Source organism: Protopterus annectens, chromosome 10.part0, assembly GCF_019279795.1.
Source record: "Protopterus annectens isolate FY-2018-M chromosome 10.part0, PAN1.0, whole genome shotgun sequence".
Lineage (NCBI taxonomy): Eukaryota > Metazoa > Chordata > Ceratodontiformes > Protopteridae > Protopterus > Protopterus annectens.
Window position 1 is genome coordinate 1224833865 of NC_056744.1, and position 27249 is coordinate 1224861113.

A 27249-nucleotide genomic window follows, 5' to 3' on the forward strand; every position below is an offset into this window, starting at 1 on the left:
GAAAGGTTTACTTAGCAAAATGGAAGAGATTCAGCATTTGGAATACCAGCAAGGGACATGATGTATCATTATTGAATATCCCACTCATCCTGGAATGTTTGGCAGATATGCTACAGAATGGACTCTCATATTCTTCCATAAAGATACATGCTTCAGCTATCTCAGCTAGATATAACACTGATCCGCCTGTGTTTTCACATCCTTTGTTAAGGCAATTCCTCAGGGGAATCAAGAACATTAAGCCACCAAGAAAGGCTCCAGTGCCAGCTTGGGACCTCAACTTTGTCCTAGAAAAACTGACTCTACCTCCCTTTGAGCCAGCAGCTTCAGTGGACTTACAATTTTTATCATGGAAGACAACTTTCCTGTTGGCAATTACCTCAGCAAGAAGGGTTTCGGAACTACAGGCCCTAATGGCAACACCACCGTTCATAATCTTTCACAGAGACAGGGTCTCCTTAAGTACCATCCCTACTTTTATGCCAAAGGTGGTATCTAGGGTTTCTTTAAATCAAGTGATTCACCTGCCTACTTTCTTCCCCAATCCTGAGAGCAAAGGGGAAAGACTGTTGCATACCTTGGACATTCACAGACAACTTCGCTACTACCTGGACAGAACCAAGACCAGTAGGAAGTCTGATCAGCTTTTTGTAGCTTACGCCCCTGGAGTACAAGGAAAAGCGATTTCCAAACAGACCATTTCAAAATGGATTGGACATTGCATCAGATTTTGTTATTCCTTCCATGGGAAGAATGTTCCAGCCAATGTCAGACCACACTCCACCAGAGCTACAGCCACCTCTACAGCATTCTTAAGAGGGGTGCCTACAAAAGACATTCTAGAAGCTGCTACATGGAGCTCCGTGCATACATTCTCCAAACACTACAATCTACCTTTATATTCCAGATCCAGAGCAGGCTTTGCTTCGGCAGTCCTGCAGGGTTTGATTGCCACACCATCTCTTTCCTAGAGCATTCCTCCTCCCCCAGCTAAGCTATGGTATTCAACCCATATGTTATGACTGCAGTTGCATTCTTGAAGGACATAGTACAGTTTTGTACCTACCATAAATGTAGATGTCCAATAGATATGCAACTGCAGTCGGATTTTCCCTCCCTCCATACCCCTCTATGCCTTGGGTCCACTCCTATACCTGTTTCTCTTAGCTGGGGATATCTGTTATGGTGTATCTGTTTATTGCTTACTTATTTGTCTGGAATCCTGTTTTTGTCTTCCAATTTGATTACAGCCTTCCTTGGAGGGCACCTGGCATCTGGGGCAAGAAACACTGAAGAAAATGGCGTCGGCTGATGCTTATGTACTCCAGCCGCTCTGACGTTGGAGAGAAATGTGACATCAGCCGACGTCGGACCCATACTTTGGAATCCGGCCGACCGAGGGCTGCCTGAGGCAGGACAACCCATATGTTATGACTGCAGTTGCATATCTATTGGACATCTGCATTTATGGTAGGTACAAAACTGTACTTTAAGGATGTTGTAGCATGCTAGTGAGCATGGGTTAAAGACTTCGCGAAATAGAGGCATATAGTGTCATCAGCATACTATATTATAGATTCTAGATACCCTGTGTGTGCTTGTTATTCACAAAGACTGTAAGTAGAAGTGGCCATAGTATAGATGTTTGAGGCATCCTTGATGTACTGAAAGGTGGTAGTTGACCAAACCACCTTATGGCTTGTGAGTGGTTAGATAAGTAATTCTTAAACCTGTTAGTGAAATACCTCCTGTAAGCAAAGGAATAGGGTTTCATTCCTGGCACTTTTTCATTTTTCTGGTGTGTGACTGAGAAAGTCAGTTAACCTAACTTAGCTTCTAAGAAATGTCTACTGTGAAATAGTATTATCTGTGTGATTTTTGTCAATTTATTGCATATGTTTATCCCCAATGTAGTTTGTACTAAACATTACAGTTTTGTCTGTACTATTTTGAATATTATTTCTGAATTAAATTTCTGTATTTGCAGCTTTTCTCCCCGGGCCTCCACTGAAAATGGGTTTCTGACCCAGTGGACTTTCCCGGACATCAAATGTCAATAAATAAAATAAGTAAAACTCTTGAGTCACCCCTGAAAAGGGACAGTTCTCTCCAGCGAGCTTACCCAGTTAATACATTTAAAAAAATTCAGATTTCCAGAATTTGAGACCATGGTTTCTATTACAGATTTGGTTACTTAAATAGATGTTGTGAATGTTCTGTCCTTTCAAACACTTTATACCGGAAAAACCTACAAGGACATAGGGTGTGTTTACATAAAACAGGCATCTAAATCTAAATTTTTTTCCTACTAGCAGCTAGTTTTATTGAAACATTACAAAGAACTGACACTTGACTACAAATATTAAGCCCCCCATTTCTTTTCTATGTAAATTAGTTAGCTGCTAGTCTTACTGATGTGTATTAGTTGACCAATTTTACCCCCTTTTCTAATTGCATACCTTCAGTCTTCCTTGAAAAGTTTTTGCAGATGACATCTAACTGTATGAAGTTTTTCGAATTGTATACAGTCTACCTAAAAGAATAGTACTTATTAAACCAACTAAATGAACTTGTATCTCTGTAGTTCTTGTTTTCAAAGGTTACTGTGGTAAATGTATACCAATTGTCTGCCTTGTAACTTATTGTAACCTACACTATCTTATGTAAATTTAATATCTCTGTACTTTTATTTTCTCAGTGTTGATAGAATTGCCTGCATTTTACTCTCTGGAGCTTTTTTCTTCGGGCCTCCTCTGAAAATGGGTTCCTGACCCAGTCTGACTTTCCTGGTTAACAAATGTCAAATACTTAAATACTACAGGAGTATCTAGTATCTATTTAACAGTCAGATTTTTTGGCAAGTGTCTGAGCTACTCAGCAAAGTATACTTGGCAGTGATCTTTGACTTTTATTATGGCTACCACTCTGCATCCCTGTCTTCAATCAAGGTAAGTGAAAGACTTTCTGAAAGAACCTTTTTAACTGAGAGCACCAGTCTGGAGTCCTGTTCTGACATGACACTGCTGCTTTATCTTCTCCCTGGAAAGCAGCCACCACATTATAAATGTGCTTGAATACTGTCTTTCTGGTGGCCATAACTTTGGCAAAGAGGATCTTCAGATTAAAAGTATTGCCATTAAAACTCCTCTAGTAAATTTTTCACGAATAAGGAATGGTCATGTTAACATAACTCTCTGTACCCAAGGTAACCAGTGAATTCGACTGTTACTTTCTCCTTTTTTCACTTCATACTTCAGCAATGGTGGATGCTCACTTCACTGCATGGAAGTACATATATTCATGTCTTTGCCTGGCAGAATTGAATCCTTCCTTAACTTCCTTAAATTAGACCATCTATTTGTAATGTTTGTCCAACAAAAGTGGTGAAGAAAGTGTCCAAAATTGCGCACACTTCAGGTAGCTGGCAGAATCCATAGAACGCTCTTTTGTGTTAAACATGTCAAGAATTTGCTAGCCATATTGAAGGCCCAGTCAGCCAGAGCAATTGCTGCTTCAGTAGCACTTGTGTGCGTCAGTAGACAGCCATCTGTTTTGTAGGCACCTGACCTTTTGCCATGTACTTGCCCATTGCCACCCTTGCTTGTACCCTCTCTACTCATTTGTTCCTTTTAGAGTCTAGAACTGGGCATCCTCAGATTGAGCAAGAGTATTACAACTCATTAGTTCCCATCCATGATTCTTGTCTCCCATTAGTACCCCTGAGAAATAAGAGTCTGGCTTTAAGAAGCAGGCCAGGTCCTCAGCCTTGCACCATCACTCTTAACCCATCTGCAGTAGGCAGCTTGTGACTCTGTCTAGCTGTCTTGTCAGAGACATGAGTGCTCTACTGGTCTTGTCTCCTTGAGTCAGTGGTGCACACACCACTTTGCAGCACAAGCCTGCCTGTCACTTCCACCAGTTGTCATACACTCTGGTAAGTGCCGTCTGATGTGGTGGGTCTAGCTACTTCCCATGGGTCAGCTGGCATTGACCTGTCAAAGCCCATCCTCCCATTGCCTGGTCCGTCATGTTTTGTGCTGCTAGTGGAGCACAGATCATAGGGGCTTTAGTCTGGAGCATCACCCCTCTGTGCCACACGTCAGTCTCTATCTTTCTTTTCCTCCACTTCTTTCTGTTTTTATCTAATGGTGTACTGTGAGTGTTTACTCTTTTTCCAGAATAACCAGAAACTTGCACTGGCAACAGCGTGCCTCATATTTGTTATTTTGGTTACTATTTTCTCCTTGGCCTGTGTTTCTCTGGTCCCTCTTTTTCTGGTAAGTTTAGTGTCTCTTAAAACTGTAAAGCGAACGGAAACCAATAAAAACAAGAAACGGATAAACACTTAAATATTTTACTTAACGCTTTCGGTAAAACTGTGCTTCACCTTCCTCAGATTGTTAACAATACAATCATACCACCATAAATAGTCTCATTTAGTAATTAACAAAAAAAATGGTAATCTAATTAATACCCCATTAACAATAAAAGGACCAACAGGCAAATAAACTATATTAAAAATATAATAGTAAATACATTGAATTTAACAACGTTGACCAATGAACGCCATACAATTTTCAACATTTTTAAGAAAAAATAAAAGCTTAAAACAAACTTTCATTTTTTAACAAGTGAATTACTAACCACAAAGAGTCAATGGTGGCTAAACTGTTACTTTAACTTAACAAACTTTACATAGTTCAAAGAAGTTGTTATTATTATCTTCTTAGAGCTAACAGTTTGAGTATACATTTAATCGATATTTGTTCGTTTAGACCTGGGACCACATGAGCAATAGTCCTAAGCTGCCACATTAATTCATCTACTTCTAAAAGCAGTTGCCATGGGCCACTTCTTATATGCGGTGGTCTACTATGTAAAACTGTGAGTGGGGTGTTCACTTATGTGCCTTGCAAGGGCATTATTGAGATCTTTTTTTGAAATTGCATAGTTATGTTCGTATATGCGCTCCTTTAATTTCCTTTCTGTCTTGCCTATATAAAAGGCAGGACAGCAGTCGCATAAAGCGCCATACACTATGCCTTAGATTCACTGAAGTTTTGAAGTTTAGTGTCTCTGCATCCCAAAATGCAGTCCTTTGTGCCTGTAGGACTTGTGCAGCAACTTCCCCTGAGATCCTTCCTAACAGGGGTCTCTATTGAAAGTCTGAACCTTCTCCTAAAAGACTAAGGAAAGCCATAGCAAAAAAGGGCCCCATTTTCCTCCATAACAAGATTTGGATGAAGAGGAGTGCACTAATTCACTTCCCCCTGCAGAGGGTCCAGAGACTGCCAAAGGCCTTTAGGTTTTTCCCACAGTCGTCCTGGATTCTTCCCCACCAAGGTTGATAAATTGGAAGGACATTGCTAGTGTGAAATAGGCCAGTCAAGGTACGTTAGCCCTTGAACCAAGAAAGAAGACTGTGTACATCAACCTGCTAGGGATGGTGTGTTTTAGTGGAGACCTTAAGACTGATTAAATCATCTCTACAGCAGCCATTAATAAGGCTCATGCCTCAGAACCTTGACATCCCAGCCGCAGAGTTCTGGTCAGTGGACATGTTTAGAAAACACGTTTGTGTCCACCACTGTCTGTATACAGGTGCTGAGTTGCCTAACTTGAATGCCCTATTTCCAGACTGAACTTGCTGACAAAATGTACCATGTGCTAGAGAAACTGGTGGATGGCCTAATGAAATAAAAACCTTGAGACCTAAGCCACTACCTCATTAATATAATGAACCTGATGGTCACCATTGTGCAGATCCTGCCATCCTGGCTGCATTCTAGATTTGTGTTATGGCACTTCTGGCAGAGATTAACAGGATTGTATAAGACACCATTTTGGCCATAGTTTTCCCTTTGCTTGGTCCTCTCGTGTTATTTAATAAAGTGCCTGAAACGTGGAAGAGCAGAGTAAAATGGAGTGCTGTGGGTGACAAACTTCGGCTTTCAAAGCATTTATACGATAAACTGCAAGGGCACCAGTGCCGTATGTAATTGTACTGGAGCTCTCAGTAGCACCAGTGTGATCGATGCTGGAAGAGACAGTCCAGTTTCATTTTCAGGCAGGTTTTGTACCCAGAGGAAGGGATTCTTCTGGTATTCAAAGTGTGCATTTCTGCTTCAGGAATATGCAGCAATATTGCTTGACTGCTTCTGTCTGGAGGCATTAGAGAGTTGTGCAGGCCGCTTGTTATTTTGGGTGAAGATAATTAAGGAAATGATTCTTTTGTGCTGGGATATATGATGTGAATTGAATAGACATGGACTACGGGGTAATGCTTTTGGCTTCCAAAAAAAAAGTGCTACAAAATGGAAATCCAGATCTAAACCATAAGTGAAATGTTTAATACTGTAAAGAAGGTAAAGGAACTGGAGAGGGATCTTTAGAAGAAGGAAAGAGAAAACTATATAGAAATAAGTAGAATTTGTGGAAACAGTACATGCAGACTAAAGTATGTTTGTGAGGAGTGAAACGTAAGGCAGAAAATTGAGCAGTTTATGTAATGCTGGAGACTGAAAATTTTAAAACAAAGACCTATATATATTGCCGGACAAGTGAAATCTTGCAGTTACTGTTCTGTGTACACAGGTCAATTTTTAAGATGTCCTATGTAATTAAGATGTTTAAAAAAATAATCCCATAGCTAGCCTTAAAGTTTGTAAGGTGTTTTTTTCTGTTTGGTACTTGATTACTTTGACCCATTCCCTCCTTGGCATGTTTGTTGTGCTGGAGAAACTTGCTGAACCCCCCACCATCTTTGTTCTTATTGCATTGGAAGATCGTTTAGTGGAGCTGAAGTAAGCTAGGAACATTTTGACTTGTAAGCATTATCTGCTTTGCTTCATTAACTGGTGTTTTAAAGAGTTTCCCTTCGTACCAATCGTTTCTTCATGTCTAAGGTGACTGGAGAATAATTTAAATCCGTTTCTGTAGTTTTCTTATCTCAGTAGTCTTACAAAAGAGGGCATCTTGCTCATTATATGAATATAAATAAGCAGCAAATGCAGAATATGGGACAAAGCTCATAAGAAAAAAATTATCAACTCTGTTTCTTTAAAGAATAAGAAGTTAACTGATAGCTTTCCAAGTGACTTTGTAGTTGCATTGTCAGGTGTTAATAAAATATAGCAAAACTCTGCAATGCTGTGTTAAAACGCATTCTTCAGGAGCTGTATTCACTGTTTTTTTTATACAATGCTTTCTTGGTCAACATTTGATGTACTGTTACCTAGCTGTTTCTGAACCTCCTTGTGAAGCAAAAGTTGATTTGTGAGTTTTTTGTCCTTTTGGGGCATAGCTTTTTAAGGTAGTGTTCCCCTAGAGTATATACATCCATGAGAACAAAGCTGGAAATTCTCTGTTCAGTTTTGGCAGTCAGAGCAGGATACAAAAGATATGGGCATTTGCCATAAAGCTGCAGTAAGGTTCTGCCCCTAATTGCCTTTCTTTTCTTTTGATTGGTCATGAAGTAAATTGTGGAATTAGTGTCTGAAGTTCTAATAGCCTGGTAAAATTTTGTGTGCTGAGAGATCCAATTGTCTGTTGCATTAGTCTGATCTGTTCCTGCAACCAATTCTACTTTCAGATCCAGCATTATAGTGAGTACTTGTTGCCTGTCCTCTCTGTTCCTGCTTCCCTTTGTTAATATTAATAGGCAGTATACTCTCATTGTACTAAAAGCAAATGACCACACCTTGAAAAGGAAGTACCACATGCACCATATGTTTGGAGAAGTGTACTGTTGTCCGAAGATATAGTAGCATTCGTGTAAATGCTGTATTTGAAGTTGTTTTCAACCTGAGGGTTCCCAGATCTGACACTGATCCAACTCGGCCGCATATCCAGCATCTGGTCCGAGCTCCTCTCCTACCCATAATGCCCCTGTCTACTTCCTCCCTCCATATCTAGTTTGCCACACTTCGTGTGCATCATGATCTGTTGCTCTGAGCTGCTGAAGTGTTGTATTTTCTCAATTTTTCATATCCTTTCTTTTAAAGTTCCCTTTTCTATCCTTCCCTCTCCCCACCTCATGTGTTAGCGTCTGTTTCAAAAAAAAAGCCCCTCTCTTCCCTTTCTGTTGAGTGTGTATTTGTCTGTGTGTTGCTGGGCCTCTCATCGCTGCCTACTATGTCTGAGACTCCAAAACCAGGGTTCAACAAATATACAGTGTGTGGCCATAAGTTCTGCCCAGCCGATGGCCACACTCTGTGCATGGAATGCCTTGCTCATTTAAAGACCTCCTGCTCCATCTGCATGGGGTTCAATCCCTGTGCATTGATGGACAAGAGAAACCAATTAATCCTCAGGCTTTCTTCCCCCTCCTACCACTGGGGCCTAAGCCTCTTCAACCCAGGCTTCCTGTTTTGTCTCTGCTCTGGCCTCTGGGACTCGACCTCATGCCAAGAGGTCCGGGGATGGGGACAAGCCAGCAAAGTCCAAGGACGAGCCTAGGAAGCGGTCCCCTGATTGCTCTTCCTCCACGGGTCCTCCAGCTAAGGTCTGCTTGGCTCCGAGGACGGAGTGTCCCCGTCTCCGTTCCCTTCTGTTTTCCCCAGACAGAGCTGGAGGAGCTTTAGACCTGGTCACCGACCCAGGTCTCTCCTCACCACCCCTCTAGCCCAGTGGCGGTCTCCTCATCCAGATCCACCTGTGGTGCCTCAGAAGGGGAGGTGGACAGCATGATGCGGAAATTTATCTGCACCCACATACAAGGGAGTCTTGCCTGCCTCCTCTCCCTCCGGAGCAGGGGGCATGCAGTCCACTTTCATGCCAATTACTCCTTTTCTGATCTGACCCCAGGTTTCAGAGCCCTCCGATCCAAGGACACTTGGCGTCAAGGGGCCTGACTGTACCTCGATGCCAGCCATGGCCTTGAGTAAGTCAGCTCTGACTAGTTCGGATCCATCCAGCTCTCAAAGTCATAGCCTCGGCACTGGATCCGGCTTTGAGTTTTTTGGAGCAGAGCCATCCCCTTGGGGTCTCTGTGCCTGGAGGTTCAGCTCTGGCTCCCCCATTGAGTCAGAGGGTTACTGCTCCTTTTGGAGGCCTTTCTCTGGAGGTCCTTTCCCCTTCGACTTTCAATGTGGTGGAGAGAGGGACCTCTTGATCCCTTAGAGACCCTTGACTATCTCATCTTTGGAGTTATCCTCTGCTGCCTCTGTTTCTGGTGTGGATCCATCCATCCTGCCACCTCAGGGACAGCCTGCTGCCTCTTTGCCCCCGGGAGCTCTCGCTTGGGCACAGCGAGATGTTGGCGAGTCCTCCCCAGAGACCCCCACTGAGGAGGTGCCTCGTAAGCGTATGTGTAAAAGGAGGCACTTGGACTCCCACCAGAGTCCCTCACAGAAGACACAGATTTGGAGGAAGGGAGGGTTCCCCATGGTCCCACCCCCCAGGATGTTTCCTTTAAACATCATGGAAATCCTTTGCCATTGTGGGGGGTGGTCTGCCTAAAAACCCAACTCTGATGAATTGGTTTTCCTGGAGGCATTTGGCGCAGGACTCTCCTACTTGCTGGGTGTCCCCTTCTGCAGATCCACTAGTGGATCTTATAACATCTCTGGCGTGGAATGGGCCAGACATGGTGGAGCCAATCCCCAAACACCCGGACAAGATCTTGAGTGCCTCTACAGATGGGGACCTGCTAGACCAAGGGTTGATGCCATGGTGGTGGCAGCAGCCACTAAGAAGGAGCTCGCACAGGAGAACTCTATGGTTAATTCACCTGACTGAGAGTCCAGGATGATGGACCGTTTTGGGAAGTGGTTGTATGCTTCAGTGATGTCTTCGGTGCATGCGCCGAATTACTTAGCACACGTGATTAGGCTTTAGTGTGATCTGGTCAGAGTGGTTGCTAAGTCTACCCCTGGGTTCATGCCGGCAGTGGACAAGAAAGTTTTCTCCTGTCGAATGCCCCCCCCCCACTGCTATTTCGAAAATCTCTATGCGTTTCCTCTCCCATGCAACTGAGGGTGCTGCTAGAACTACCAGTACAGGCATTTTCATCAGGTGCCATGCCTGGCTCTGGCTTTGTGCCTTCTCAGAGCCCTTTAAGGCGTTGTTTACTAATGGCCCCGTAAGACAGTTCCACTCTTTTTTGGAAAGTTGGTACGTGACACTCTAGTCCAGAGTGAGAAAGATGGGAAGACTGCCATCAGGATCTGCTTTTCGGCCCCTCAACAAACCTTTTCAAGGAATCAGCGGGGGGCCAAGAAGATGTTTCTGGAAATCTCAGAGCTACCCACAGGACACTCAGTGCTACCCTTCCTCCAGAGGAGGATTTGATAGACGCTGCCATAGAGGCAGAGGGGGGGGTCCAAGGAATAAAGGGTCTCGAGAGCCTTTCTCAGACCTGTGCAGTAACCCTGAAGGGTTTCCCGGCTCTAGAGGCATTTGAGAGACGTCTGTCTCTACACCCAACAGCCTGGGAGTCCATCACGGATGATCATTGGGTGTTGTAAATTATATCCAGAGACTATTCAATTTCTTTCAACCAGTCACCTCTTCCATTCAGACACCTCCCGGACATTTCACCCATGCAAAGGGAGTAAGCAGCACTGGAAATTGCAAAGCTGCTAAGAAAGTGAGTAATCCACCCTGTCCCGCCCCCCCCCCCCCAGACCAGACTGGATTAGGCATTTATTCCATGTTCGTTTTGGTACCAAAGAAGACTGGGGACTTTAAGACCCATTCTGGATCTTTCCATCTTAAACCTGTAAGTTGCCAAGATGAAATTCTGGATGGTCACTCTTCAATCTATCCTGCTATTTCTGCAGGAGAGCGATTGGATTTGCTCGAGTGACCTCCAGGATGCATTCTACCACATCAAAATGGACAGGTGCTCTCGGAGGTTCCTCCACTTCAGGCTGGGAGCTAGTCATTACCATTTCAGAGCACTCCCCTTTGGTCTCACCACAACCCCTAGGGTGTTTACCAAAGTGATGGCAGTGGTAGTGGCTCAGCTGAAACTACAGGGATTCAATGTTTTCCCCTACCTGGACAATTGGCTCTATGCTGCCACTTCCAGGCATCAACTCTGCCAAGCAAGTGATTCCCTACTTCACTTAGCCCAACAGCTGGGCATAACCATCAATCTCAGCAAATCCATTACTGGCTCCAGTTCAAATGTTAGACTTCATTGGAGCTCGTTTGGACATGATTCAAACCAAGGTCTTTCTAACCTCAGAGAAGGTCCAGTCCCTGAAGCTACATGTCCTCTCTATTTTTCAAGCTCAGCCACTGACAGCAGAAGTAGTATTGAGTGTTGGGTCCATGGTGGCCACGATCACTCTTTACCCACAGCCCGGTTTCACATGCGGGTACATCATTGGACCCCTTGCGGTTCTATGGTCCATGTTAGATGTTCCGTTGTCTTACCCTGTTAGTCTCAGGTGTGCAGGGACTCTTTTCTGTGGTGTATTCATTCCCTGGACTTCCTCTGGGGTCCTCCCTTTCTTCCACCTTCCCCCTCGGCCACAGTGACCATGAACACCTCCCTACTAGGGTGTGGGGGGGGGCACTATTCAAGGAAAATTGGTCCAAGGCATGTGGTCCCCCTATGAGACTCAATTCCATATCAACATCCTGGAAATGAGGGCGGTGCTTCTAGTGTTGTAGGCTCTCCATGTCCATCTTCCCCCTAGGGATGATTGCAATCCAGACAAACAATATATCCATGGTCTGGTACAGCAGCAAACTGGGGAACCAGGTCTTATTCCCTGTGTCGCGAAGTTATAAGAGTGTGGAAGTAGGTGATCTCCACTGGCCATTTTCTGTTGGCAACGCACATTCCAGGGATGTCCAGCATTACAGCAGACAGGCTCAACAGTTCTATTCTGATACCCTATGACTGGTCTCCGAATCCGTCAGTAGCAGAACAGATCTTTCTCAAGTGGGGTCAGCCTTCCTGCGATCTCTTCGCCTCTTCTTCCAACGCGAAGTGCAGCAGGTTTTTCGCTCTGCACCCCCAACCAAGGGAAGCCCCCAGAGACCCTCTGATTCATACTTGGCCCCCCGGTCTTCTGTATGCTTATCTTCCTCTGCCCTTAATACCAAAATTTCTTCAGAAAGCTCACAGTGGGGAGCTTAGTCATCCTCATTGCCCCATTCTGGCCTCGCCAAGTCTGGTTCCCCTCTCTGTGGTCTCAACTTGTGGGTCCACCATGGATGTTAGATCCGGCTCCAGATCTCATCTCTCATCCTTCAGGGATTCCTCATCCACACCTGGTCAGTCTGAAGCTCACCACTTGGCTGCTCCAGTTCCCATGATAATCAGGACTCCCAGGTTATCTTCACCGGTCAAAATGATTTTGGTTGAGGCTCATACGTCTTCTACCAGGAAGGTTTATTCCAGCAAGTGGAAGCTTTTTTCTATCTGGGCTTCGCAGCATGACCTAGACCCCTTCACTGCCCCAGTTCCAGTGGTTTTAGAATTTTTAGCAAGCATCTTTCAGCAAGATGCCAGTTCTTCTACTGTCAAGGTCCAACTGGCAGTTATGTCTAACTTTCATTTAGGCGACAACATGGCTCCTCTAGCTTCTTCTAAGCTTTATAAAGCTTTTTCAAAAGGCACCTTTCTACTTCAGCCACCGGTTAAGGACCCAATGGCTCCTTGGGATCTTGCATTAGTTGTGTAAACTCTGGTCTTGCCCCCCTTTGAGTCTCCAGCCTAGGTGGACTTAGTTTCTGTCCTGGAAGACTGCTTTCTTGGTAGCTATTACATCTGCCAGAAGGGTTTTGGAGCTTCTAGCAGTGTCGATCAAGTCTCCTTATTTGATATTTCATAAGGACAGGGTGTCCTTGCGCACTAATCCTCCTTTCTTCCCAAAGTAGCTTCAGAGTCAAATATTAATTAGGCGATTAATCTCCCGGTTTTCTTCCCAAATTTTCAAAATAAGGGAGAGTACAAATTGCATTTGCTAGATGTGCATAGACAGTTGAGAATATCCTTCCATAAGGGCCTCCCATGTGTTTAGTAGCTGGGGACTCTGCGTCCCACAGGTTGAAGACAACAACTTCAGATAAAGAAGTTATGTACTCACCATAATGTTCCATCTAAGTTGTTGCTCTTCATTTGTCTTCAACCATCCCTCCCTCCTTCCCCCTTGTGGTGGTCTGGCTCGTAGAGGATATGGTCACCACAGGAATGCATCTTGTTCACCTTTTCTTGCTTATGGAGATTTTTGTCATGGAACAAAGTTTTTTTGGGTCAGGGTGGGCTGCTAAGTTAGGCAGCAAACTCTATCTGAAGGGAGGAAGGAGATGGCATTATGGGTAGGGAAGAAGCTTGGAGCTCTGACCAGATGCTGGGTAGGCGGCTGAGTCGGATCCGTGCCAGATCCTTGTACCCACAGGTTGAAGACAAATGAAGAGCAACAACTCAGATGGAACGTTATGGTGAGTACATAACTTTTTTCTTTGTGAATAGGCACTTGTCTTGTCACTAGTTATTACGGTTAACTGCAGTGGGATGTACCATTAGTGTATAGGTTAAGCATTGCCTTTTAAAATTTCTTTAGGTGCTTTTATTGGTCCAGAGAAGATTAAAACTTTATAAAATTACAAGTTGAAATATTTTCTGCAGCTTTATCGGTGGTGAACTTTGAGTTAATTCTGATTAATGCTTACCTATAAAGGATTATGATTAGGTTTCTAATCATAACCATCATGTATGTTGAAGACATAATATCCTATCTTAAAGTGACTTCTTAGACTGCTGTTTTAATGGAAGAAGATGATGTGTTTTATTCTCGTGGTTTTTTACAAGTTTATTTAATGGTTTTCATTTAAGTGTAAGTGGATATCATTGCAATTTTTTTTTAAAATACTTGTTTATTGATCGATTTGGTCATTAATATTTATGCATCTGGTCTGGTGTTGCCAGTCAGTTTAAAAAAAATTGCTGTTAAAACTTTTGAAATAATTTCTGGTCCATCTGAGCTTTATGTTTAGCCTGATTTTTAACATAATATGGATAAATTAAATTTAGGGATGGGGAACACATAAAACAGGTTGTGTTTATTTTGCCGTGTCATTTGTAATACCGTTATTTGCCTCAGCATTATAGGTTCATAGATAGGTACTAGGCTATTGGCCCTGGGGCCTATATAAGCCTATCCAAAAAGGTTCCCTGGCTTTCGCCACCCAAGAAAATTATTTTCATGTGCCCCTGTCAAGCAGTGCCGTAGAAATGATCCCTGGGGTGAATTTTCTATTTCCCATCCAGTCGTCAAGATTATTCTTAGACGGCCAATAAGGAGCATTGCTTGACATGAATGGGTAGTTTGTTCCAGAGTATGGGAACTCTCTAGGACAGGAATCTATCCCTTTAGCATGTTCTGTTTATTGTGATTACCAGGTTTAGGTCCCTGGAGCATGTAGTTCAGAGAGATTGGGATTTCTTTGTGTACCATGTCCAGCAACTCTGGGTTTGTCATAGCTTTGTATGTTAGGCAGAGATAGCCTCTGAGTAGGCGATATGCGCTGGAGTAGAGCTGGACTTTTTTGAGATTGTCTGGGTATGGCATCTGTTTGAGGCCAGTAATCCTCTTAGTGAGGCATTTCTGTGGCCTTTCCAATTGGTGTCTTGAGATACATGCCAAACTGGGCATTGCACTCTATAATTGGTCTGATGAGGGATGAGTAGAGACGAACAATCATCTCCTTTTTTTTTCTAGAGGAGAACCCTTTTGTGATGAGGTGTGCCACATAGAAGGATTTCCTGACTACTGTGGTGATGTGGTTATCAAAGAAGAGACTACTGTCCACCTGTGTCCCGAGATGTCTTATCACACTTTCAGTGTTTAGTGAGCTTATGCCTATGTGGTAGTTCAAGGGTACCGAGTTTTTCCCAAAGGGGATGACTATGCACTTCTTGGCATTGAGCTTGAGGCCATGCTTTTGACACCAAGCATCTGTTTCTGTGAGGCCCTTTTGTAGAATGTCTGCATTATTAGGTGATTCTGTTATGGCTCCCAGTTTGCAGCCATCTGCAAACTTTATCCAAAGACCTTCTGTGTTGACCTGCACTTCAGAGAAGTAGATGCCAAACAGGAGAGGACCCAGGACCGATCCCTGTGGTACTCCACTCGTCACTGGTCTGAAGTCGGACTTGGAGTCTGCTACTTTTACAGTGTGGTTCTGTCAGTGAGCCAGTTGGCCACCCATCTTGTGACATAGGGATTTATGCCCAGTTTAGTGAGTTTATCTATAATTCCAGAGTGGGGGATGGTACGGCCAAGATAGGCTGTGTGCACTACCTTGCCCTCATCTATGGCTCTAGTGACAACTTCAAAGACGTTAGTCAGGTTTAGTAGACACGATCTACCTTTTACAAACCCAAACTGAGTGGGGTCCAGGGTTTGGAGGTTACCTATGTTTTTGTTTATAAGCTCCAAAATGATACGTTCCATGGCCTTGCAGACCAGGTTCGTCAGGCTAATGGGGGTGGTATGTTGTTGATAGCTGATTTTGCTGACTCACTTTCTGTGCTACAGTAGTGTCACAGAATTGCTTTTTGATGGTGTAAGTAGTTGTATAACAATATTTAGGTTAATGGAGGTGTTTATTTTTGCAGAATTTGAGCTGATGCACGTAGATGAGTTTATTGATCTACTGCTCCACGATGAACGTTGTTGTGACATCATCCTACCTAGATTGCAGGTATGTGACAAATGATAGGTAATGTCTGCCAAGTTTGTATACTAAATATTTGAAAATGTAACAAACATTGTGGACAAGAATCCAACATCCATCCAATGTTGTTGAGTTGCATAAGACTTGTGTAGAGACCACTCTGCCCGCTACTGAATTTACAAGATCAATATGGAGTGGATGAAGTAGATTGCCAAACCATTCTTCCCTATCACAAACACCCCCCCCCCCCCCCAGTGGACAATTAGGCGTTGCAAGTCTATCTACAGCATGTTTGTGGTATGTGGGAGGAAACTGGCCCATTCTGAGAAAACCCACATGAACTTGGGGAAGATGTGCATCCCTTGCACAGGAGCACCCCAGCCAGGGACCAAACCAAAGATCCTCTTGTGTGAAGAGTGCTACTCGCTGTGCCATTGTACTAGCCATAGGTTAAGTAGAAAAAAAATGGACTTGACAAGTGGTGTCTGATCTAGAGGTTTATTTTCAGCTGGAAATAGCCAGCCAGCACAAATACATGAAGTTACACAGTTCCATAAGTTTCAAGGTCACACTTCCTGTCTGTGCACAGTGTCTTGTAAATTAGCAAAAATATGGAACAACACATGATAAAGTTATGTGCCCATACACAGATGCCTGAACAGTTAAGACCAGTTTTAGATAGGTTCAGTTACAACTAGATTTTAGTCCAGATTAGATTCTTTCTGGTAGGCTTCTACAGCACTGACAGTAGTCCTTTTTAGAGTCCAAAAGAAGACAGTGCCATCAGCATAACTGTCTGTATGAAGTGTCCTATATGCCATATACAGATATTGAGTAAAAGCAGTTCATGCTCAGAGCCATAAGGTACACCGCAAGACTAAGCTTGATCCTTAAAGTAATTAATTCCAAAGATCATTCTGTATGATCTGCCTTATAAATTCAAGGAGAACGGAGATTGAACCTTGCCACAGAGTCATTACTGGGTCTGCAAGCAATGAAAGAGGGGTCCCATGATCCATAGAATTAAATGCCACTGAGCTTGATTAAACCCAGAATGCAACAAAGTTTATTTATCTGTGGAGATCACAGACTTAATGAGGTCTATCTCAGTGCTATAGTAAATCCTAAAGTTAAGCTGAAGGGGATCCAGCAAGCTATCACTAGTCAGGTTATCCTTTAACTGCGAAGCCACCACCTTCTCAGAATTTAACCAAAAAAGGGAAGATTTTAAATGGTCCTGTAGTTATCTGAAATGGTGGCATCCAGGCATGGTTTGTGATGAGGTAAGTCACAAAGACCTTCAGAGTCTCAGGATTCTTAGTGTCTGTTAATGAATGCACAGTAATGAAATAGATGTCTAGAACAATTATGTCGATACAACTACCTGTCTATAGGGACATTGTTCCAGATTACAAGTGGACTGAGTTCACCCACCTCCTTCAAAAGTTTCTGTAAGTAAAACTGGATAGAATTTAGACAGTTGCTAATTGAGTTGCGTAACCTTCAGAGGTTGTCCATTTAAGTTTTATTGGAGGACCATTCAGTTAAAAATGATGCTTTATTGGAAAAAAACTAGCCATGAACATTCCTGTGCAGAAAATGTTGCATGCAGGCTTGATAGAGTTGATCAAGGCATATAGATGCAGATAAGATTGATCTCAACAGGAACCATGCCTCCTTACAGGAGGTATTTAAAATCATTTGCCTAATAATGGGCAGCCAGTTTAATTACCTGCTGTGAGGTGCTTTGTCCTCCATTATTGCTGAAGCCATAGTTCTTTCCTTGTATGTCACCTAATTTAGGATGATGCTTAAAAAGAAAGTAGTGTACATGCTCTGGAGTATGAATTAAGTTCCATCCACATCTTTAATGTCTGCAACATCCAGGGTTGCATCTACTTCCACTAGTGCCCTAAATTCATCCATATCAGCTCCATTAAAATGGCAGAACTGGATCACATCATAATTGGAGGGAATTTAACCATTGAAGAACTCTTTACTGAAATAAGTTAGATGGGAATTAAGAAACGTATGGCGTCCTGGCTGAAATCCACTTCTGCAGTTTCCATAACAGATGGGTTCTTGTCTGCTGACATCCAGCTGGTGTACCAAAGCTTTACCTTCTGAGGGCATACATCCAAATGATGACCTCAGCTTGTAGGGGTATATTAACAGATGTGCTTGATCTTCCGCACTGTCTTGATGCCAGCCTGAATACAGATCATTGCACCTGACTGTTACCATTTGGTCGTTTTTGTACTGTATTTTTATTTGCTGGGTTCAGATAAGTGCACTGTTGGGGATCCTTTCTAACCTTTTGTCTGTGTACTAATTATTACCCCTCCCAGCTGACACCCAGTAAGTGCGAGTGTAGTAAGCAAAATTTCTTACAAGGACTCCTCTGCTTTCCTTAAAAAAAAACAAAAAAAAATCTTGCTATTTTCCCACTTTTCTGAGATTTAAAAAAGTTGAGTTACAGATTTGCTGTTCTGAACTGTTTGTAAGTTTCTTGGAGGCCATTGTTTGCTTGGGCTAAAGGGAAGTTTCTGTGTTCATCAGTGGCAGTGATGAACATTGAGCAGCCTGCCTGCCCCTGTGGGAGTGGTTACTGCCTTGAAACTGTAGTTTTATTGGCCATTTTGGGTCAATTCCTAACTCCTTGATCTCCCTCTCTTAAAACCCGATTGTCTCGTGGTTTTGGCATCTTTTTGGACTTGTTTGCTGTTGGTGAAGCACCCACCAAGAGGAGAAAACGCTGAGAGAAGAAAAGAGCCACTTTTGAGATTTTAAGTATTTTGATTCAGATTATTTGTTAAGTTTTTCTGCATTGCCACCTACTTTTGAGCATTTTCTGGCTTGTTGAACTTAATGTCTGTGTTGGTAACTGTATTTAGAACACAACCTAGAGCTGATTACTGAATTTCCTGCCTGCACTTATTTTTAAAATCGTTTTTTCTTAAAACTTGCATTTTATCTGTCTCTGGCCTAGCACTCAAGTGTGGGGTCATTTACTGCACTGTTCTAACTTGTTGATACTTGTGAACCTCTGCTTTCCTTAAAAAAAACAAAAAAAGTCTTGCTTTTTTCCCACTTTTCTGAGATTTAAAAAAGTTGAGTTACAGATTTGCTGTTCTGAACTGTTTGTAAGTTTCTTGGAGGCCATTGTTTGCTTGGGCTAAAGGGAAGTCTCTGTGTTCATCAGTGGCAGTGATAAACATTGAGCAGCCTGCCTGCCCCTGTGGGAGTGGTTACTGCCTTGAAACTGTAGTTTTATTGGACATTTTGGGTCAATTCCTAACTCCTTGATCTCCCTCTCTTAAAACCCTCTTTTGCGCGGTTTTGCATGTTTTTGCGCATAGCACAACATCGGACAGCACTGCCTAATTGGGTTTAAAGTATTCCTGGCTCCACAAAGTCTGCTCTTCACTTTTTCCCTTAGAACTGCTCTATCTGTCAAATTAAACACCATATTCTCATTCTAAGGCCCCTCACTGGTCCAAATAAGTAATTCTACAAGTTAGCACTAATAAAACCATAAGCACTACTTACTCTTATACTATCTACGATTACCTTGTCCCCTATTGGTCCATTTTAATTCAGTTCCCTTTATTACTCTAGCATGTCCAAAGGTCAGTCAATGGTTTCCTCTCCAGTCCAGCTGGTGAATCTGGGAATTTTGAGGCAATGTTAAAACTGTCTCATGTGCACGGACAACCCTCTCCTCCTCCAAACAGGTTCAAATATATGTGAGAGATGCAACCATATAGCCAAACTGGAGGCTGAGCTCTCTCATCTCAAAACTGGTGTAACCAGTCAGGAGGAGAAGGTAACCTCACACAACACAATTCCAGTATCGCATAGTCCCACCACAACAGCGAAACAAACACACAAAAACACAAAACATACTCGGAGGCTCTAAATAAAAATCTATCTAAGCAACAGAGACCTCCAAAGCAGACATCCAAGCAAACGCTACCCCAAAACAAAACACGTACAACACATAGCACACAAAGTCAGTGTGCCAAGCAGTCACAGCCCTTAAGGCTGAATAACACACCTGATACTCTTGTAATAGGTGACTCTATTGTCAGACACGCTGACGTCCCGCTCACCAGGCTGAATAAAGAGAAGGTCACAGTGAGCTGCCTGTCAGGCGCTAGGATCCGTCACATAACGCAAGCACTCAGGTCACTCCAAAGCAAATACAAATATGACTCGGTCATTGTACATGCTGGCGTGAATGACCTGAGACGTACCTCCCTCGACTACATGAAAAGAGACATAGAGGAGCTCTCTGATCATGTAGCCCAGGCTGGTATGACCCTGACCTTGAGCAGCATCTTAACCTCACCTAGAATGATGCCACAGTATAAAGACAAAATGATTGATTTTAACAATTGGCTAAAATTTTGGTGTCATTCAAAGGGATCCAGTGTCTGTCAGCCTGGGATGACATGCTCGACAAGCCACGTTGCTTCACTAGGGACGGCTTGCACCTGTCACCCCTGGGCTTTCGGATATTGGCAAAGGCTGTTGCCACCCCCATAGTGCCTTTTTTAGGCAAGGCTCAAAAGTCACTCACCTCCATAGACAGCACAAGGAACAAGAAACTAAGGATAATGCTGCTAAACGCCAGAAGTCTTAACCTCAAGATGCATGCACTCGAAGCTCTCCTCAGTATGAAGAACATTGATATCTGTGCAGTGACAGAAACCTGGTTCAAGGCTCCAGAGAGCACCCCAGCACTACCAGGTTATACCTCATATCCTGCTTTTCGGCCCCAAAACCCGGACTGAACCACAAAAGGAGGGGGAGTTTCCATATTTATCAAGGATATCCACACCTCCAGGTTAGTGGCATTGCACGAAGTATCTGAGACCATCCATGTGCAACTGACAGTGGGCAAGACTGCTTTTCAGTTTATAGCATCCTACAGACCACCCTCTCAAAGTCAGGAATCCCACTCGGCTTTCCTGAAAACATTGGAGAACATGAAGATCTCTCCGAACACCATTATATTGGGAACTTCAACTACCCAAACATAGACTGGGAGCATTACTCAAGCCCCAGCACCTTAGCCCAAAGGTTCCTGGAATTTATAAACTCAAATGCTATGGAACAACTAGTCACCACTCCCACAAGAGGGGAAAACATACTAGACCTGATCATTACCAACATGGGGGGACCCTATGCTCCATACCAGAAGTATATCCCTCATTGGTAAGAGCAGACCATAAATTAATTTCACTGGATATCCACATCCCGACCCCACCCCCAGCCCAGAAAACCAGAGTGAAAAACTTCTCAAAAGCGAACTTCACACTTCTCAAAACCGAAGTGGAATCCTTAAAGGCCCCAGGGCCAGTGGAAACTATGGCCCAAACTGCAGAATCCTATATAAAAGCATTCTACGGACATTTCCAGGAATGCATGGATCATGCTATCCCAAACAAAATAAAGACCCAATCATCCAAAGGCAGACGTCCAGTCTGGTGGACCCCAGCCATAAATAAACTGTACAACAGAAGGAGGAAGCTACTACATGATGGAGCAAAATCCCTAAAAGGGAAGGCATCTCTGATCAGTACTAGCAAAAAATTACGATCCCTCATAAAATCCTCCAAGGCCAGCTTCGAGAGAAAAATTGCACAGGACACTAAAGACAATCATAAGGCTTTTTTCAGTTATGTTAGGAACCTGGGATGCAACTCCCAGACTTGTTCTGAGTTAATTCTAAGCGACAAAAAATACACTGAACCCACAGACATCGCCAATATCCTGGCAGACAGGTTCAGTGCAAACTTCTCCACCCCCTCCCCCACAAAAGAGCAAGTATCTATCCCGGCAGAGTGCAGCCTCCCAAACATCTCTGATGCTCAGGTGAAGGCCGCCCTCTCCAAAGCAAAAAAACACTGCTTCCATGGGACCAGATGGCATCCCGGGTTGTGTCCTACATGAACTCCAAGAAGAACTAATCCCTCAAGTAAAACTGCTGTACGATATCCGCCTCACTACAGGATATGTGCCCAAAGAATGGCATACAGCAACAGTGGTCCCACTCCACAAAGGTGGCGCCTGTGCGGACCCTGGAAACTATCGCCCCATAAGCCTGACTAGCCTAGTCTGCAAGGCTATGGAGAAGATCATCATGGAACTCATAAACAAAGACATTGGGGACCTACAGACACTAGATCCTACCCAATTTGGCTTCGTCAAGAGCAGATCCTGCCTTTTGAACCTGGTCGACTTCTTCGAAACAGTCACCAAGGCCATAGATGAAGGGAAGGTAGTCCACACAGCTTATCTGGACCTCGCAAAGGCATTTGACACAATGCTCCACTCGGGCATCATAGATAAGCTATCCAGCCTTAATATAAACCCCTATGTCACAAGATGGGTCGCAAACTGGCTCAAAGACAGAACCCACAGAGTCAGAGTTGCTGGAGCCATGTCAGACTCGAAACCGGTCACAAGTGGAGTCCCACAAGGTTCTGTCCTGGGACCTCTCTTGTTCAGTATTTACTTTTCTGAGGTACAGGCCAGCGTGGGAGGACTATGGCTCACCAAGTTCGCAGATGACTGCAAACTGGGCGCCATAATCGACTCTCCAGCTGACACAAACATCCTTCAAAAAGGTCTCGCAGAGACGGATAACTGGTGCCAGAGCCATGGTCTAAAGCTAAATGCCAAAAAGTGTATAGTCATACCCTTTGGCAAAAAATGTGCCCACAAATTACCACATAGGTGGTAACCCATTAAGTACAGAGAAAGTAATTGGGGATCTGGGGACCCAAGTTGATAGCAATCTCTCCTTTGACAACCACATTGCCAAAGTGGTTAGAAAGACCTTCTACATAGCCCACCTCATCATGAAAGGATTCACATCTAGATCAAGAGAGGTAATCATGCCCCTTTATTCATCCCTCATCAGGCCCATCATAGAATACAATGCCCCCTTTGGGATGTACCTTGCCCGACACCTGCAGCAATTAGAAAGACCCCAAAAGTACCTCACCAGGAGGATCAAGGGACTCAAACAGATGCCATATGCTGCTCAGTTAAAAAAAACTCCAGCTCTACTCAGTTGCATACCGCCTACTTCGAGGCGATCTATGCCTGACCTATAAAGCTATGTCCAACCCAGAATTAATGGACATGCTCCACCTCAGTAAATCTAAATCCCTTAGAGCCACGCGCTCAAGGGACTTGAACCTCAGCACAGAAATAAATAGAACATGCTGGTGGGACAGATTCATAACCCAGAGGCTCCCTTCGCTCTGGAATAGAATTTCAATTCATGTTAGGCAGAGCACCTCACTGACTCTCTTCAAGAAGAATCTTGATGAGTGGATGGAGGATTGTAGGTTTGTCCCGGGGATTACTTCCGTGTCACTATTAGACAGAGGCACAGTAAATTAAACTAAACTTTAAAAAGGGCACAGTATACTCAAATCAAGGGGTGGCGTAAGCCAAACACAATCGGGCTAGGCTTATAAATGCCCCAGGGCAGATAGCCTAGTATGAACCTATGAACCTATTGCCTGTTCTGCCTAGGTCCGGGACACTACACATGTTCTATTTGTCAGTCATTCTAAAAACTTTCCAGTCCAGGCTTTCCACTCCTAATGCCTTCCTCAAGACATGGTGCTTAAAAATATTAGGACACCCCCCTATGTTGGAATCCCCAGATGTCGGCCTTCTGCCCAATTAAAAAATTAAGACCCAGCTATGATTCGTCTTCCTTCATCTCAGAATCCGACATACCCGTTGAAGTGGTCAAACCCACGGTAGATCATACTTTATCCCAAGAGCCCGCTACTGTGACCCTGTCTGAATCCATCAAACCATGCCTAATCATTTAAAGAATAGATACATTTTTCTTAAAGGTTATTTAAAGCCATTATTTCCATGAAGCCTACAATTTTGTGACCCAGCCTGCACAGGCTACACCACTGAAAATGACATTGGATTCTTTATCATCTGAGGGAGAACCAGAGGTGAATTCACACCATTCTTAGGACTACTGTTCTCTGCTACATTGTTCTGAACAGCGTCCTTTGGAGCAACATTGCAAAGCATGATGAAGCACTTCAAATGACATTCTAAATGGGTGTCCGAGGTGCAAAAGAGATGATACAACATTTTTAGAGATGGGCACTCCACCACCTCCAGTCCCTCTGTGCTAGAGACTTACATGGATGCTTTAAAAGCTAATGATTCCACACCTAATTCTCAACCTTCAGCACCCAACAGTACAGGCAGGTTCTTGCCTCTTGGCTCTTCTTGTGGGTGTAAATCCAGGAGGAGTCTACAGTTTGCTCTTGTGCCCTTGACTCACTTAATGTTCCTGGTCCTACCAGTAGGAATTTGTTTCATTTCAAAAAGTATATAAAACAGGTGGCCACTCCACCCCCAGTGTTGACCTATTTTAGGGCAATAAATCCGTTAGAACTTCACAGAAATGGTAGTATCCAAATGAGGTCAACAGGTGAAATCTAACCACATATCCCTTGAAGAATAGCATTGGTTGAGGTCAGGATCAGCACCTGAAGTCAGATCATGGTTTTGTCCTGAAAGAGTGGATTACTGTCTCTAAATGAGTATGGAGAGGCTCCTTCAGGTGAGGAAATGTCAAGCATCTTTGGGTGTTGAACATTAGATCACTGTTGTAATGGCCTATGCTATAGGGAACCCCCCCCCCCCCACCAGTTAACTTTTCAAAGCTAATGGCATCCTCCACGCACTCTGTTAGGAGTATAATCCTCAAAGCTTTTTTGCTGCTGAAGCACTCTTCTTAAGGCTTTGTGGAACTGTTTGTTAGCTATTGGTACTTCAGGGTTGAGCAAAGTCTCATGTTTGGCAAAACCTTCCATAAATTTAATTTTCCAAGAAAAACTTGACAGATGATTTTTTTTTTTTTTTTTTGGCTAGGAAACTACTTTTGGGCTGTCACTCTATCAGGAGAGAGATGTGTGAATGCTTTGGTGAAATAAACTTTGTAAAACATTTGTTTTGATTGTTTGTTTTTCTTCCAGAGGGTTTTTTAGGCTTTTTGTGTTGAGTAGTGTATTATGCTTGGGGAGAGTGTGGTTTTCTTGCCTTGGAACCACCGGCTCTACTAGCAATCTTTGGTGCTTCAATCTCTGCTGCTCCTATGGACCACTTACAGTTCTCTGGTTCTTCCTTCCCCTCTCTGTAAGAAAAAGAAAGTAAAGAGTCTTTGTGTCAGGCTGGCTCATGTTGTGCCTCCGCTGCTGATGGCTGACTGCTGTGGCCGGTCTTTGTTCCTCAGCCTGCTCATCTTTTTTCACCTGGTCCCTTTGGTGTAGCATTTATAGATGGCAAGGACCTGGGGTTGATACTTCTTTGAGGCCATAGAGATGCTGTCCATGGGGTCAGTAAGAATCACTTGTCTGTGTTTGAGGAAGCGGCTAAATTACAATGTACCCAGGAGGGTGAGTCGGATGCCTGTTTTAGATTGGACCTTTACCAGGGAGTGTCTGAGGAAGAGATGTAAAAATGTGGCTTCTCCCATTCCTTTTTCTGTGGGCAGGAAACATTTATTGGGATTTGCTAGGGAGTTTTTCTTTTACTGTTCATATTTCCCTTTCAAAAATGTTTCCTCCATTTCTGAAGTTGAAATTCAGTCAGAAGACCATGGGTTAATGTTGTGCTTCAGAATTTTCTACTCCACCTGAATGTTGTGATTTTGAGGATGGTATTTCAGAATTCTCTCTAGAAGACCTTTCTTTATCTGAAACTTTAGCTAAAATGAAAGGTATTTCAGTGGGATTGGAGTGAAATTCTTATTGCTAAGCAAATATATTGGGATTTGTTATTTTGAATATTCCTTAAACTGCAACTGTTCCTTCTGTTAGATTTTCTCACAGTTTACAGTTTATCTGATAGTCAAGTCTCCTGCCCTCAGGAAGTATGACAGGTTATACAGGGTACCTCAGACTCTAAATTTGTTTTTGAATCCTAATGCAGACCCATGTAGTGATTTTTGCTTTCCAGGGCCATTCTGCTAGACAAATTGCTAATGCTAATCACATTCCCTCTGACAAGGATAAGGAAGGCTTTTGACAAGTTTGGAAGAAATGTTTTTTCTGCCACTTCAGAATTTTAAACCACCAGACTCGCTTCTTAAAGTTTTTACTTCTGTCTTTTTGAAAACACGAAAAACTTAGCTGTTCCTTTTCTGTAGTGGAGAATTCTTTGAATGTCCCTTGCATCTGCTTTTTGTATAATTAAACATGCACTGCAGATATTGTCTCTAGGGCTTCTGCTACTTTCGAGTCAGTCATGAGAAGATTTGTTTAGTTACCTTGTCAAAATCCTCCTGAAGATGTTAAAACTGAAACTTTTAAATTCTACCTAGGACAAGGAAGTTCTCTTTGGCTTTTCTGCATCAGAGGTGCTTAAGAGGTTTCAGGGAGAGGCAAGTTGATTCAAGGGGGACGCAAATCTTCTAACCTTCATTTTGAAAGAGAAATAATGTTCTTTCCACCTCAGCCTCTTTTTACCTTTTACATAAATCATTTGAAATAGCAAGTTCTCAAGAAACTGGATTTTAAAAAAGCAATGCCAAGGAGTCTTAAAAAAAAGCCTCTCAAGTTCACGGATATTCTGAAAGGGCAGAATGATATTTGCTGCTTCAGGTCCCATTGCACCTCACCTTGGTAGTCTCCCTCTCTGAGCCGCTGGCTTCTTGCATGGCACAAGATTGTTTTAGACAGATGTCCCTGTTTCCCCAGTTCTAGAACAGCTGTTATTTCAGGGAGTCCTAGAACTAATGTCTACCTCCCAAATGGGAAAGGGTTTTTATTTGAGGATCTTTCTGTTACCAAAGCAAGAAGGGACTTTTGAGACCTGTGCCAGACCTCTCCTTTCTCAGTCTTTTTTTGTTGAGATCCCAAAGTTCAAAATGTTGTCCCTTCAGACTGTGTTTCAGGTCCCTGTACTGTCTTTCATAATAGAGCTATTTTTAAAAGGTGTCTGCCATCATATATGCATTAGCAAATACTTCAGACGTTTAAGATTTTCGGTAGCTGGCTCGCATTCAGTTCTCTGTACTCACCTTTGGGGTAGCTGCTGCTTCAGGGGCATTTACAAAATGTGTGGCTCCAGTAATTGCTTATTGCATACTTCAAGGTATTCCTATGTTTGGACAATTTTCTTACATTTATAGACTCTAACAACTGGGGATAGAGTCCTTGGTGTTCAGAAACGTCTCAGTCTGGGTCTTCAAGTGAACGTAAAATCTAGAACAAAATAAGAAAAATGAAAAAAGATCACTGCCACAAATGTAAACAAAACACTGTTTAATACATCCACAAGACTAAGCACTTTCACCTTTCACCACATAGGCTTCTTCACAGTCATTGTGAACAAACAATTCCCCTTGTTTAAAATAAGTGTAAAGGTCACATGTAACCAATCAAAATTCTCCCCTGATGCATGTTGACTGAACATTTAAAAAGACATGACATATAATATGTATACTTGTAAACTTCAAGAAATCTGCCATCATCCTCGGTCACAGAATTGTTTTCCTAGGATACTGTTAGGCTGTTCCCAGGGCAGAATCTTTTTTTTTTTCTCTCGGAG

General features: G+C 43.2%; 1 protein-coding gene across 1 annotated transcript in view; it reads left to right on the plus strand.

The window, feature by feature from the left end:
- Positions 1-27249, plus strand: part of PRPF38A (pre-mRNA processing factor 38A) — a 437126-nt gene that overhangs the window by 138795 nt on the left and 271082 nt on the right. Inside the window, exon 3 of the mRNA XM_044086853.1 lies at positions 15555-15666. Coding sequence (XP_043942788.1) covers positions 15555-15666 — 112 coding nt within the window. The remainder of the gene's footprint in view (positions 1-15554; positions 15667-27249) is intronic.